Source organism: Thermobia domestica, chromosome 10 (genome assembly GCF_964235325.1).
Source record: "Thermobia domestica chromosome 10, izTheDome1.hap1.1, whole genome shotgun sequence".
NCBI classification, from domain to species: Eukaryota; Metazoa; Arthropoda; class Insecta; order Zygentoma; family Lepismatidae; genus Thermobia; species Thermobia domestica.
In genome coordinates, this window is record NC_137463.1 from 43750333 (window position 1) to 43766603 (window position 16271).

At 33.8% G+C, this 16271-nt stretch overlaps 1 protein-coding gene across 1 annotated transcript; it reads right to left on the minus strand.

Moving 5' to 3' along the window:
- Nucleotides 1-1074: 1074 nt before the first annotated feature.
- On the minus strand, nucleotides 1075-15197 carry LOC145661980 (uncharacterized). Its single transcript, XM_081727324.1, has 3 exons — nucleotides 15075-15197; nucleotides 6277-7128; nucleotides 1075-1665 (listed from the first exon to the last, which is right to left on the minus strand). The coding sequence occupies exons 1-3, from the start codon at nucleotides 15131-15133 to the stop codon at nucleotides 1176-1178; spliced, it is 1401 nt and encodes a 466-aa protein (XP_081583450.1). The 5' UTR covers nucleotides 15134-15197; the 3' UTR covers nucleotides 1075-1175.
- Nucleotides 15198-16271: the final 1074 nt, after the last annotated feature.

Consider the following 16271-nt stretch of genomic DNA (forward strand, 5'->3'; position numbering starts at 1 on the left):
AATTTATTACTTCATATTTTATGCAACTATTCATTTATTAGATTCCTCCTATCTAACAGCGAGTCTATAATTGAATTTGAAAGTACAAGTCTAATAAGAATATTATGGAATATTACAATTGTACACTCATGATTGCAGAGATTGATTTCGCCATTTTTAAAGAATACTTCTGAGTACTTTCGAGAAAAATATTTCATAGCGTTGAAGGGAAGGAAAACATAAATAGATTTTGATCCATTATCTTTGAATTTCTTGTCGGAACAAAGAAACATGATATAATAGTCCTGCTCCCTACAGGGAGTCTATGGAGAAGTGAGGCATGTTTATCTAAATCAATATTGTTTCATCTAAAGAAATAAGTATGATCACCTTTATTACTACTTTTATTACGTACTGGCAAAATGAAAATTTCTCAACGAACATCGAAAATAATTTATTTCCAGATTGAGTTAGCGACATTTTTGCTAAGAAATCCTTGCTGTTATCATAAGCATTATGGAATTGATATAAATGTTGCATAAGATTTTATCTTTCCTTCACGATCGCGTGTGGGACTCTAACAGGTACAAAGAAAGTTTGATGTATATTTCTAATATCAAATCTTAAGTCATTTGACAAGACCGATAATAACAGCATTTGAACGCTGAAAGAGAGGTAAAAATAAAAATTGGTACTTTCAGTTTAGTATACTCTCATTTTTATCTAAATATTTTAGAGCGTGGTTATTTTAGGCCAGTTTAACAACAAATATACGAAAACTACGGTCGTAAATTTTGTTAAAACTTTGTACAACGATTCCCGTAATCTACTAAATCATAAAATAATTGTGGTTTCAAATGGTTCCAATTTAACAGTTCTCAAACGTTCAGTCTGTTATTATTTACAATACTTCCAAATTATTAGATGAAAACTGTCCTTCCTAACAAACATATATGTAGTTGAGAACTGGTTCCATGTTTTAGAAAGTTTAGGCAATATAAGGTATCTGAGGAATATATACACCCAAAGCTATGCCTAAGGGAGGTACTAAGGTCAGAAATCCTGAAATTCCTATGTGTACATTGGATAAAATAATATTACGTATTAGTTGTAAGACACTTTAATAAAGGGTTCTTGGTTTATTTTAGACAATAATATCAGATATTTTCTGGTACTATCTTGTGTACATATAGTACTTAACCTCTAAACGTAACTGCACCAAACGATGGAATATTCACAGCCTCATATGTCTGACCGTTCAGTCTTACTTGCACATCTACTCCCACGCTTTGCTTAGTGTTAAACACAACAATACCAATTGTGTCATCAGGGTTTTCGAATGCTACAGACAGAAGATTATTGTTATCACCAAGCTTCTCAGGGCTTCCGATTCGAACAGCTCCTGATGAAGCAGCTTTGTTCATGTGTCCAATAACGAAGTATTCGACATTCTTCACTATCTGGCTATCGTCTGAATACAGAGTGACTACACCTCTGCAACCTTTACAGCCGCCCCCTTCGTAGGTTGGACCATAATTTTCATCCAGCACAAGATTCCATAAAGTGCCTCCTCTTGCACCAATTTGTGTTTGTCTCAGGAAATAATATCCAAGCATGTAACTGAAGACTTCAGCCGTATTGCTGTTGCCGGCACCGCCACTATATTCAGTGACGTAGTAATCAAGCCTAGAATGAAAACAGAAGATTTACAAGAATAACGTTTCTAAAAAAAAGTTTTGTTAATTCACCTTTTTTCATTTTTCCAGTTTTAAAAAAATCAATATTTGAATATCGATAATTTATTTGCTTTTTAATTTACTGATCCTACAATATAAGTTAAGAAATAGTATAACGATAGTTCTCGCTCAGTTTTTGTCAACCAGAAATATACTGTTTACAAATTTAAGCTTTCATCACTTTCATCATGGATATTGCACAATATGTGTTTAATAATGAAAACTAAACTTTCTGAAAAGAATAATCCATTTTTAATACTGGTAACTATACTTTTTGAAAAGTACAACTCATTTTTAATAATGAGAACTAAACTTTCTGAAAAGTACAACCCATTTTTAAAAATGAGAACTTAACTTCCTGAAAAGTACAACCCATTTTTAATAACGGGAACTAAACTTTCTGAAAAGTATAACCCAATTTTAATAATGGGAACTAATTTCTTAAAAAAATACAACCCATTTTTAATAATGAAAGCAACTTTCTGAAAAGTATAACCCATTGTTAATAATGAGAACTATAATTTCTTAAAAGTATAACCCATTTTTAAAAATGAGAACTAAAATTTGTGAAATATATACCCATTTTTAATAATAGGAACTAAACTTTCTAAAAAATATAACTCATTTTTAATAATGAGAACTAAACTTTTTGAAAAGTATAACCCAATACTATAATTCAAATGATAAGAACCAAATGAATTCTAAATTACAAATACAATTATTTGACAACTAAACACAATTGAAAGATGAAAGAAGGACATGTTGAATAATTAGCTAGGGTTCAAGAACTAAAGAATAAAACTAAGTTTGGTTTTAGGAAGGAGAAACCAGCAGAAAATGTAATAAATTGACTTGATTTGACAGACGCACAATCAATTTGGTTTAAAATAGGTATTGTTCATCGACTACAATGTGCTAATTGTCTCATTGAGCACACACTTCTAATTCTTACACCAACCACAAGCTCACACTAAAAGACTATATCAGAAGAGCAATATTCTATATTAACATGTTAGATCTTGTTAGATTTTGTTCTCTAATATGATCTATGTAAACTGAGAAATTATTCCTTTACAGATTATTTCTAGAAGTTTTTAAAGAATTTCTTTCTTAAACGATGAGGTCGGTTTTATGTCTTTCATATCTCCTAAGTATTTTGTTATAAATTTGGAGTTAAGCATGCTCCACAATATTTTATATGTGAATCAAATAAATTTCATATTTTTGTTTGGCATATATATGTGAGCATTTTCATGTTGGTTATCATTAAGTTATTCTATTGTATGTTATGTCAACCCGTTAATGACAAAGTTAATAATAATACAATTGAGGAATTGGGGATAATAACATTGTGTGAAGTCAACATCGGGCCATATTCTTTACTTTCGAACAATGACAGATGAGATTTTAAACTTTTTTATATATAAGATTTCCTAGAGAAGGTTCTTGAATTTTCTTGTTATCCCTTTCTCGGTAGAATTAGTTTAGCGAAGGATGGAAATAAACAACTGCGTTTTTTTTTAAAAAAATATCAATTTTGTTTCTAATTCTTACATCAATATTTAAATTAACAACCCTATACTGTGAAATAAATCGTTTCTCAGAAAAATCCAGAAGTTCTTTCTGGGTAGTTTATTCTGGAGTAAATTCTTTCCGGATGACTATCTCAAACACGAATCAGTTGATTTTCTTTTTATTTCATAAACCATTTCATTAATAACTATTTAATACAGAATAGGTCATTTTTCATCAAATATCCACAAAGGACAGTTTACTATTTTGGGTGAGTTTTCTGGACGTTTTTGTCAAGAATGACTGAAACGAGTCTCTTTGTTTCACATATAAATATTTTATTACTAACACTGTAATGTTGACTAAATTACTTATCATTAAACTATCAATATGGGTTAGTTTACTTTTAGGAGTGAGTTGTGTTTCGGACGAAGTTTTCCAAACTTCCGTAAAACTTAAACATTTCATTTCATTTCATTTTCCCACATCAATATTTCATTGACAAGTTTACATCTTGATATAAGTACATTTCACAAGGAAAATCCAAGAAGAGGTAGTTTATTCAACGGAACCAAGTTCTTTCTGGGTAATTATCATAAGCATAAGTCAGTCGATTTTCCTTATACTTCATAAACAGATGTTTCATTAGTAACCATACAATACAGCATATCCATTTTCTAACAGAAACATCCACAAGTGACAGTTTACTCTTGAGTGTAAGTTCTTTTTAAATAGTTTTTCTCCAAAAGGGTTCAAGTAGCTTTGTTCATATTTCCTAAATAAATGTTTCATTAATAGCCCAACAATATGAAATAAGTCAATTATCATAACAACATCCACAATGCGTAGTTCACTCTTTGGGCTGAATTTCTTTTCTGTTCAATACTCTCAAAAACGACAGATTATTATGTTCATATTTTATTAACAAATTTTTATTAACAACCTTATACTGTTACTTAAATCATTTGTCAAAATATCCAGACGGATATTTTACTCTTGGGGAAAAGTTTTCTATTGTTATATTATTATTATTATTACTATTATTATTATTATTATTATTATTATTATTATTATTATTATTATTATTATTATTATTATTATTATTATTATTATTATTATTTTGTTATTTTATTAAATGCGACTCGTGAGATTTCGTTGTAATTTCATAAACTAATATTTCATTAATAGCTCAGATATAAGGCATAACTCATTTCTCTTGAATAAATTCACAAGAGGTAGTTTACTGTTATGGGTGAGTTTTCTTTGGACGAAGTTTTCTGCAAAAGTCTTATAATCTTATTCGTATTTCACAAATAAACATTTCTGTAATAATTTAAGTATAACATGATTTGGTTTAAGAAATTAAGATAAGAAAGCTTAGTGTGATGGCATCCACATTTTGTTTATTGGCAGCAACCAAAGTGATATGTGGCAGCAACCAAATTACACGTAAGAAAATTGTATGGAGTTCACCTTTCCTTGAGAAGAGTTCGCCAAACTATTTCTTCTTGTTTTTACGTTGAAAAATGTACTTATATACCAAGATATAAATGAAATGAAATCTTTGAGTTTTACGTCCCACGGTTATGCCGGTTAGGCTAAAGGAGACGGTGATTATGAGAAATGAATGAAATGGTGGAATGAAGAAAGTGGGAGGAAACGGGAGAACCCCGAGAAAACCCACGCACACGGTGTTTGTCCACCACAAAGTTCACTTGGCGGGAGCAGGGTTTGAACCCGGGACCCCATGCACCAGAGGTGAACGCTCTAGCACTGAGCCACCGCGGCCCCCTACCAAGATATAAAGTTGTTAATGAAACATTGATGTAGGAAAATGAAATGAAATGAAATCTTTAATTTTTACGTCTCACGGTTATGTCGGGTAAGCTAAAGGAGACAGTGATGATGAGAAATGAATGAAATGGTGGAATGAAGAAAGTGGGAGGAAGCGGCAGAATCCTGAGAAAACCCACGTACACGGCGTTTGTTCATCTATTGATGTAGGAAATATATACAAAATCGTTAGAGTCGTTTCATGAGATTATCGCAGTCGTTTAATTTCACTCGTAAGTATAATTCCCTTATTTTCGAAGGTAAGAAGAAAATTCGGAAACCTCCTCTAAGGAATCTTATAAAAACCTTAAGTTTAAAATCTTATTTCCTATCATTGTTCGAAAGTAAAGAAAATTCGTTGATGCTGAGAACATCCTTTCTACTTGAAACGCATAATTTTAATGGAGACTCTAAATAAATGGTAAGATACAAATAAGATACATACAAGTGTCAAAATATATATTATTAGCTACAAAACTAAACACAAATCCAACAACAAGAATAAGTGTATCCAGAGCATGAAATACTTTAATTACGGGTAAGAGTATGGTTTAGAGTAAAGGTAAAAATTGGAACATTATTTTACAAGGTATAGGAAAAACACGGGGAAAATAAAACAATTGCACACAAAATATTTCAATTGTCCTCTAAGGCAGAACTAATATACTGCAATTCTATTAATAACATTTAGGCCATGACTTGAACATTAGGACTCATCTAAAACTACAAACGAAGAAGAATATACAGAGATTAAGTAGGGTTCAGACATTCCAATAAGAATATGAGGAGCAACTTACACAACTCGAATAGAGCTCAAAAATTTAAATTTCCAAAACCCTTCACATCTTCAAATATTAGGCCTAAAACACTTAAGAATTATTATTAATATTAGCAATACATAAAGGCATCTAGAAAAATATTTAATGAGAAAGTGACACACAGACCGGAGCGCAAGTGTAACGGAAGAATTTACAATATATTACATATAGAGGAAAGAATAAGCACAAAAATTTGAAACCACATGACGCAACTAATAAATTATTATTGTCCCTTCGACACTAAATGCCTGAGAAATTATAGAAATCACGAATTAGTTACTTGAAGGACATGACATTGAACACATTGTATAACATTTCTATTTCGAGCTGTCATTCTCTGTTTACGGCGAATTCTGGCATTTTGTAAACACAAAGTAAGAATTAGTATTGATACTTACTCTGGATATGCATCGACAACAACCTGTGAGTCATCTGGATCATAAATAGCGTAGCCATGCCATGCAACTGCACTAATGTATTGTCTGGCAACACTATCATTCAGTACCGTCAGTGGATAATTGGGGTAGTCCCAGTTCCAATCCCAAATAGCGATCTGAGTATCTAATCCTGCTTCCTCAAGTTTAGGACCAAGAGATCTCACCAAGTTAATGGCTGCTTGTTCATCTAGAATCATGGAGGGATAGGGAACTTCTAGTAGTGGTTCATTTTGTAATGTAATTACATCAATGTGAACACCTTCCTCCAAGAAGCCTTGGATATATTTCACAAAATAATTAGCATAAACATCTGTCATATTAGGAAGAAATCTTCCTCTCTCAATGTTGTTATTGTCCTTCATCCAGGCGGGTGCTGACCATGGTGATGCCAAGATCTTCAAGTCTGGATTGATTTCCTTGGCTCCCAATATGGTTGGAATAACAAATTCAAGTTCTGGCTCAATTGTAAAGTTCTTGAGTTCTGGATCGTATGTGTCATCATATGTATAAGCTGGTCCCCTGGCCATGAAATCTGAAGCAGCCATTGGGAGTCGAATGAAGCTAATACCAATTCCTGACGTCGTATTGAAAAGCATCTGGAGAAGCTCTTCTCTACGTTCGCTGTAATGAATGAGATAAGCAGCAGAGTTTGTTAAGGCCGCACCATATCCTACTATAGTCTGGTGCCTTTCAGTTGGATCTACTTCTACAAGTCCTGGTGCGGGTGCTCTGATCTCTTCCACGGGGTTTAAACATCCTTCATTTAGGCCAGGATTTTCAACGTACCAATTTGTTATCCAATATTCCAATTGTCTGTAAGAAAATTTTTAAAAGTTCATTATAAGAATTTCAGTTAATTAGTTTAACATTTAGTTACAACAAAAATTATTCTACAGTGAATGATTGAGCATAGTATAGTAATGTTCATACAAATGAAGATAAAATTATATTTAAATTTTCCAACTTGGTAATATATTTTAGTTTTACACAATTTTAAAAGAGAGGCCTTCCCATTTATATACCTTTTGTTAATTCAAACATATTTAAGGGTAAGAATGTATGTGACAGATGAATCTTTATTTTCTTAATATGACTACATACATTATTGGATGTGTTGCTTTTTCTTGCTATAGGGTAAATGGCTATATTTTTCGATATGTACATTTAAGTTTTCGGATTGTGTTGAAACATTAGCAATTCAAAATAAATATATGACGTCATATGTAGTGACTGTAAGAGGGGGTTACCATCTGAATATTCTGGCGGATCGAGTGACATGTTAACATCTTACCCAGAAAGATGTGATCATAAAGTGCTATGCAATAGAATGGAAAGTAGTTGCTGCATTCTGTTGCTCCCATACTTATTCCATGGGATAGTTCTTTGAAAGAATTAGTGTTAGTCATGTCCCAAAATTTTAAAAATGAGATGCTCTTATACGATCATTAACAAAATAACATAGCAAGTTATGCAGCATTTATTTTACTATTGTCTTGGTTATAGTGATTTTTTGTACAACCTAGTCAAAACGAGCTCTAATCTTGAATTCTTTGGTTGAAATACAAGGACTGGTGGGTCATTAAAATCTTACAAGCATTGAGGGAAACATTTCCAAGATGTAGTATCGTGTAAAATTTATTTTTTACCCCAATTCTCTTACACCTGATATTGAGAAAGCATTGCTGTCCTTTGTAAACACTATCAAACCGTGCTGTCAATAATTACCCTTTATAATTATTGTCTTTGAAAGCAGTATTGATTAATAGTATTATTTATCTACTGAAAGTTTTTTTTTAACTTCAGTCGTGTTTTAAAATTCACTTTCTGGAAATAAGGATCTCATTTGTTATAAAGTTAATTTCCATAAATCTCTCACTTAAGAGTCGGAAGAAGTTGTGAATCACACCAAGTCTGTTGAAATTCTAGTTTGTTTTCTTTTCAGTGTAAGAGCACCTGTTTACCTAGGTATAAGAGAGTCAGACGAGATATGGAATATTATTCTTATCATATCAAGTTCAACCGTTATCATATTAGTATTCTAAAACTTTTCTCGTTCACATTGTATTTGCTCTTGGATTGAACACAGTAAGTGCCCATTGAATTCCTAACCCTGTAATTGGTAGCAACTCCTACGTTATTTCACAACCCCGAGTACTAAAGAAACGGCAACTCCTCATTTAAATTTACTATTATACTAAAAAATGCGTTACTAACCTCACTAATACAGATTAATAAAATAAAGTATTTTTAAATATGTACGTAGAGCTCTTATAACAGCTATTATTAATCCTTTAGATATATTTGCATACATTCTATACTTTCACAGGTGAGAGTGGTGAAAAGAGAAACACCAAAATTCATGTTTATCAGTCCACGTGCTTGATCGTGTTGTGAAGAACACTTGTTTTGATCTTCTATCAGCTTATCTGTAATGAACCTTAAGAGGAATTCAATTTTCCTGAACTCTGCATATGACAGTATTCTCGATTTGTTTGGGCCGTATATGTAGGGAACTTCAATAATAAGCTACGGATGGCTATTTCTCTCTTGTTAGTATTCAGTTTAATGTTCCTTTCTCAAGAAGAACTTGACTACATATATTCCTACTGAGAATCCAAGCTGAATTTCCCGCGTAAAGCGTGAGAACAACAGTCACTTAGACACGAAAATGTCTGCATAAGTTACTCTTAAATAGTCGTTTTATGCAACTGTCACAGAGCCGTAGCAAACTCTGACTTCGGCCCAGCTGAGAGTTTGTGACGTTGGTTTGCTTTAACAATATGAACTCTTAAATATTTTTGTGTGTCAACTAACAAAATAATCCAAAAGACAGAAATGTGTATGAACTATAAAAATGAGTTTATAATGGTTGTATGAATTATAAACAGTGACTACATTCGAGGGAGGCATTGTGGGTTTGCTCCTCTGGAGGCTGACTGCGCTCACAACTCACAGTGAACGAAATGCACAATCTATCTGTGCAAAAGTGCAAAATCAAGTTGCTTGAAATTGCACCCATTGTACCCGTAATGAGTCGCAAAGAAATCATGGATGACAGGAACAACATTTAAAAAAGTATGACGTTCTACAGGGTTTGCATGTATAAAAGACGGATTGTGATACAGCAACAGGTATTACTAATAGTGGTCAGATTTAGAGGATCAAAGTTAACCCATCGTGCTCAACGTTTGCTCGACTGTTAGGAATCGAGAACTGCTGCATTTGCTGCTGCAGGGATGTACTATGATTGAAGTACAAATTGACTGAAAAATGAAATGCTTTTACCACAAGTAGCACGCGTACAACATCGGAAGTTGCTGTTCGTACAAAAAGGTATGTAATATTCCATTTTAAGGGAAAACAATAAAGATATCCACCTATATCCACCTCGAGATTTGTTTATGTGCAATAAATGAATGTTCTCGTATGCGATAATATTGACATTAGCTGCAGCAAACTGCAACCTGATGATGTGTTTAATAATTTCAGATACGATATCTATATCCCAGAGAGAGCTGTGTGATATTTGGCGTGAGAAAAGAACTCTAACCGCTAAAAATGCTCGCAACATATGTCTCGAGCAGACTGAGACTGGAGAAGACAAACACAGATGAAAACGAGTACATTCAGCAGCAAGTAAAGAATTTTAATAGCAAAGTGTATCAAAAATGGCAGAAATCGAATCGTGTACTGAGGGAATTTTTATCACGAGATGGTAAGTGGTTGGATAATAATGTCAGCATTGTGCCTCAACAGCAACAAGATGATCTAGAACCAGGGGCATCATCCTGCATCACACTCGGATGGCCACATAAAGAATTTGAATAACTGTCTGTATCAACAAAGAAGAGAAAGGTTTCCTCGTTAGTGAAAACACACCAAACAGAAGAACTAGCATTTGCTACCCAAAGTAGTTTACGTTTGTCTGAGAGAAGAGACGCAGCAAGCTTGTGGGGCGTAGTTTCACAGACCTCACGCACCAAGCTTTTTGCCACTTGCCATTACAATTTTGGACATTGTTCTCCAGCCATTTACCATCTTGTAATAAAAATTCCCTCAGTACACGATTCGATTTCTGCCATTTTTGATACACTTTGCTATTAAATTAGACGAATGAACTGAATGCTGTGATACAATACTGCCGCGTGGTAAAGGGGTGTGGGCTAGCAGACGCGACCGAATGGTGAATCGTTTCTTTTGTGCATAATCTTACGTAATGCGTGCAAAGACGTAGCAACACCGCAGCCTTCTCATTTGTTAATAGCGTTTAAAGGGAAGTTGGAGCGCCGCCTTCAAACACCATAAACCCTGTCGCTTACCTCAGTTAATTTTTTATTATTATTGTTTCTTAGTTTCTAAAAGATCTAGTAACTCAAACTGGTAATGAATTAGTTTTCCTTTCGAAAAGACGGCTCAATTTTTATGAAAAAATCACACACACACACACACACACACACACACACACACACACACACACACACACATATATATATATATATATATATATATATATATATATATATATATATATATATATATATATATATATATATATAATTAATCATTCCTAACCCTTCACTCATTTTCTAAAAGGTCAATATTACTTTTTGTAGATCTACTGGTTATCGGTTCTTCTTTACTATAATCAATGTTAATAATTGCTTCCAATCACATTTCAGTTAAGCCTTCATCTTGCCTTTCAACAACTATTGAATGTCATTCGATTCCAATTGTTCGAAATCTCTTTATCGTTATTTGGAATTTGAACAATGTATTAGTCACTGTTTCTAATATTTGTATTCGAGATCATTATTGTTGTTCACAATCAAAGTGAATTACATATTTTTCCAGCGTCTCGTCAATGTGGTTTGATTCACTCCTGCAATAACTTTCTTATAAGCAATACACTTTGTTATGTCAATATGTTTTCAGCATCTCTTAATATTTAGGTTGGGGTCGTTTTCAATAATATCAAGTATGAGTTTACGCAGTGGAGTTTAAAGGCTTGAGTTATTCCTGGTCTATGTGTTGGAGTAAAGACGTAGTGTTTGGTAACAAAAATACCACCTCTATAAGGTATGCGCTAGTCCAAGCTCACGGGGGTTACCTGGTACATTATCCAAAACTAGAATCGGATTAAAATCTAAGTTTCAACTACGAGAACAAAACAATTCTGAAACCAATCCTTGCAAATGGTAGTGACTCAGGATTTCTTATTTGGGCGACAAAACACTGGTAATTCGTTCTTGTTTTAATTTTTGAAACCAAGAGAATTTAGTGATCTATGGAGCATAAGTAATTAAACAACCTCGTGATGCATTAAAACAAAACAGCAAGGTACTTCTGTCTCTTGCTGCCTTAAACCTAGGTTCAGATCTTTCACTGTTTTCATGCCGTTACCATATAGGATCTTATAGATTCTTCCCAGTTTTTTGTCTGTGCGCGCACGCAGGTGTGTGTGTGTGTGTGTGTTTATAGTATTTCATTTCTCGGTTAACTACTGGCCGCATCTAAACCAAATTCGGTGAGCAAGTAACTCATCTCTGAAATAAAGATCATCATCGCAATATTTGCTGGCCAAGGTTGGTCAGGGACACACTTAGCTTGGCAACAGAGGCTTATTCCTTAAAAAATACGAAAACTCGATTTAAGGACCGTTCAAAAATTCTGTGGCCTTTGAACCACAAAATTTAATATTTTCCATACAATCAAACATTTTCTTGTACGCCCCATATTTTGAGAACTACATATAATGTAGCCAAACCAAACTAACAATTTACTCAGAATGATGTGCTTATTCCGTAAAAAATATGAAAACTCGATTTAGGGACTGTTCAAAAATGTTGTGGTCCATGAACCACAAAATTTAATATTTTCCATACAATCCAACATTTTCTTGTACGCCCCATATTTTGAGAACTACATATAGTATAGCCAAACCAAAAGTAACAATTTCCTCACTATGATGTGCTAATTCCGTAAAAAGTATGAAAATTCGGTTTAGGGACCGTTCAAAAATTTTGTGACCCCTCATCTACTAAATTTAATGTATTTCATACAATCAAACATTTTCTTGTACGCCTCATAGTTTGAGAACCACGTATACTGTAGGCAAACCAAAAGTAACAATTTACTCAGTATGATGTGCTAATTCCGAAAAAAAAAATATAAAAACTTGATTTAGGGACCGTTCAATAATTTTGTGGCCCCTGTCCACAAAATTCAATATATTTAATACAATCGAACATTTTCTTGTACGCCCCATATTTTGAGAACCATGTATATAGTATAGCAAAACCAAAACTAACAATTTAATCACCAATTTATCAGTATGGTGAGCTTATTCCGTAAAAAATATGAAAACTCGATTTAGGGACCGTTCAAAAATTTTGTGGCCTCTGAAACACAAAATTCTATATACGAAGAGGTTCAAGAATTATTGTCCCTGGCATATTTTGAGTACTTAAGCTGGGATGACTAATGGGGCATATTGTAGCCTAATGTCTTAGCTGCCTATGTGCTAAATTTCAGAAACATAGCTGCTATATTAATATTCTTTTTAGTCGTTTCAGTTGTGAGAGGTGGCATCTAGCTTGAAAAATGGAGAAAACCGAACAACGAGCTGTCACCAAGTACCTCCAGAAAAAGGAGTTAAGCCCAAAGGAGATTCATGAGGTCATGATCAGTGTATTGGGTGATGGAGTTCAAGGGCGCCCATCAGGGGGGACAAAATGGGACGCTTCCCCCCCCCTTTAGAGGAAATTGTGCTTCGGAAGATCGAAAACCCAATAGTTATTTTAGAATAGTTACCGCAAAATTTGAGACTACATTTGAAATGTCGCTTATACTTGCCCCCCCTTGGAAACCACAACATGGGTGCCCTTGATGGAGCTCTTTCCTACCAGGTGGTAAAGAACTGGTGCTACAGTATTTTGGGATGCATAGGATGTGCTCCTTATTGACTACCTGGAGGTTGGACACACTATCACGGGGCCCTATTATGCAGCCCTAACCCCTAAGTTACGCGAAGCAATGAAGAAGAAACGACGCGAGATGTTGCTGCGAACATTGCTGTTCCACCAAGATAATGATCCGGTCCACAAAAGCCATCTTACTGGTGCCGCAATCCATGCTGCTGGTTTCGAGTGTTGGAAAATCCTTCCTACTCACCTGACCTCGCCCCTAGTGATTTTCACTTGTTCCCAAAGTTGAAGGAGCACCTCAAGGGGAAGAAGTTTCACTCAAATGCAGCTGTTATTGAAGCTGTGGAGGAATGGCTTACGGCTCAGCCAGATACTTTCTTTGAAGCTGGCATAGTGGCTTTACAGCAAAGGTGGAAGAAGAGGATTACTATGAAAGGAGACTTTTTGGAAAAATGACACTCCTTATAGGTCAGGGACAATAACTATTGAACTACCCTCGTATTTCATACAAACAAACATTTTCTTGTATGCCCCATATTTTGAGAACCTCGTATAGTGTAGCCAAATCAAAACTAACAATTTATTAAGTATGATGTGCGTATATTTCGTATCTGTAAAATATACGAAAACTCGATTTATGGACCGTTCAAAACATTTGTGGCCCCTGATCCAAAAAAAAAATCCAATATATTTCATTCAATGAAACATTTTCTTGTACGCCTTATATCTGGAGTACTGCATATAGTGTACCCAAACCCAAAGTATCACTTAACTCAGTATGATGAGCTTATTCCGTAAAAGATACAAAAGCTCGATTTAGGAGCTGTTCCAAACTTTTGTGGTCCCTGATCCAAAATCTAATTATTGGCCATGATCACAATCTTTTGATGCATTTTTGAATCATTCCTAAAATTCATGACCAAAATCGGAATCTTTTGATCCATTTTTGGATCATTCCTAAAATTCTTGTTAACCTAAAGCTGCAAAACATTTCTTTTTCCTGGTGCGAACTATCTTCCCTTCACTCTTACTCGACATTATAATGTTCACGATTTAAAAATCTTGGAAAGGGAAAAAGAAGAGCTGAGAAAATACATGTTAATTCCTTAAATGTATTGTGACAACTGAATCATTTTCAAAAACACAAACACAGGGACCTTATGCAGAGTCGTTCTGACGCGTGATTAGTGCCATACTAAATAGTTCGACTAACATATGATTCCTGCAGTAGTCAGGCCTTTAGTATGACGGTAATCATACGTCAAAACGACTCTTTATAAGACCTAGGATCTTTCATAAAGGAACAAAGCGTGTTAACTCAAAGGACAATTGCGTTTTAGAGACATAGTACATCATAAGTAGATCGAAAGAAACTTTATATTCTAAAAAAATGAAATATGTTCCTATGAATCAATAGTAATGAATGAATTTGGTATAGTTTTGATTCGCGAGTGAAATCTTCGTAACAATTATTTTTCCCGCGAGGTTTGAAAAAGCGAATAACGAGACAGTGAATAAAGAGCTTTGGCTGTACTTGTGCTAGCACTTATTTCAAACCCTGAAGAGTTAAATTTATCGGGCCTTACGCAAAGTCGTTCTGACGGGTGATTAGTGCCATACTAAAGAGTTCAACTTACACATGTTTCCTGCAGTAGTCAGGCCTTTAGTATGACGCTAATCATACGTCAAAACAACTCTGCATAAGATGGAATCTATTTCAGTCGGTTTTATATCATGAACGTTTTAAAATGTCTTGTTTACGATAAATAGAAATACACGTTAAATATGATTTATGAATACATTAAAAATAGTATTTGAAGAACGTAGGCTACTTACCCCTCTGGACAGGCACATGTTACAATGTGCACAAATGTTAAAAGTAGGAGAATTCTCATTGTTTGATTAAAGAATAACCTATGTTATATGTTCCGATTACTGCTTCCTGTAATGAAAACTAATGAATCCAAAATAAAAATAAGAAAATAATCCATTAATTAAATTAGCCTTGTTTTAAAGGAGCAAAAATATTAGGGATTGGCATTTGTTCCAAAGCTGATTGGCTGGTAGAATTTGGCCAATAGAATTTCTGGATTTCATATAGTACACGAATTAATCCAGGTCATGCTGTAGTTCATAAAAAATATCTTAGAAACATCATCTTATATCAGTGTTTATTTTTAATCTTGACCTATATTCGCATTAGTCACTTCTTTGTGATAAAGGAAACTTTGAATCTGTTGTTCTCTTAACAATAAGAAGACGATCTGTCAAGTAGATAATCTTTTTTATTTCTATTGATTATAATTATCATGATGTACACATGATTGAAACAAACACGACTCACCTTTTACAAGTGTATATTGTATTACTGTGTACATTCTTTTTTTAATGCTGAGGTATCAATAATGCTGGGAGGTTTTGAAAATGTATAACCTTGAATAAGGTTAAATGTGTATATATGTTATATATCATGATAACATATTGTATGTCTGTTAGATAAGGAACATGTTTCCACACCTGGATATGTCTATAGAGTTTCTTTTGTTGTTGATATCTAACATGATATAAAGAGATATTTCTTTCATATTCATTATTTTTGTTTGGAAACTTTCCTTAAAACACAAACGCATTTATAGGTCAATTTGTCTAATATGCAAAAATGAGCAAAAGTAATTGAAATAAGTTGCAAAGAGCAGAGGAGCTGTAATAATAATCCATTCTCTATAAATGGTGGTGCGATAATACACCGCCAAACTGAAGGAGGTGATACTAGATACAAAATTAAGCAAAAAATGAACATGGGTTGAAAGCGTCATCGTTTTACCCTGAGAAGCGTTTAAAAGCCGACGAAGGTACCGAATAGCTTGTAATCGTGGAATGATATGGATTATAAGAAAACTTCACTCGTAGAAAACTCATCCCCAAAAGTAAACCAGCCCTTGTAGGGTTTTACATGAAATAAGTGAATTTCCTTTTACAGTGTGAAAATATAGTAGACTTCCAAACTATGGGAATTCAACACTCAAATTTGAA

Excerpts from the sequence above, each read along its gene's own strand:
- LOC145661980 (XM_081727324.1), bottom strand. The coding sequence starts at position 15,133 with ATGAGAATTCTCCTACTTTTAACATTTGTGCACATTGTAACATGTGCC. Across the intron at positions 7,129-15,074 it reads ACATGTGCCTGTCCAGAGGG|ACAATTGGAATATTGGATAA; the intron begins GTAAGTAGCCTA and ends ATTTTCTTACAG. Across the intron at positions 1,666-6,276 it reads GTTGTCGATGCATATCCAGA|GCTTGATTACTACGTCACTG; the intron begins GTAAGTATCAAT and ends TTTTCATTCTAG.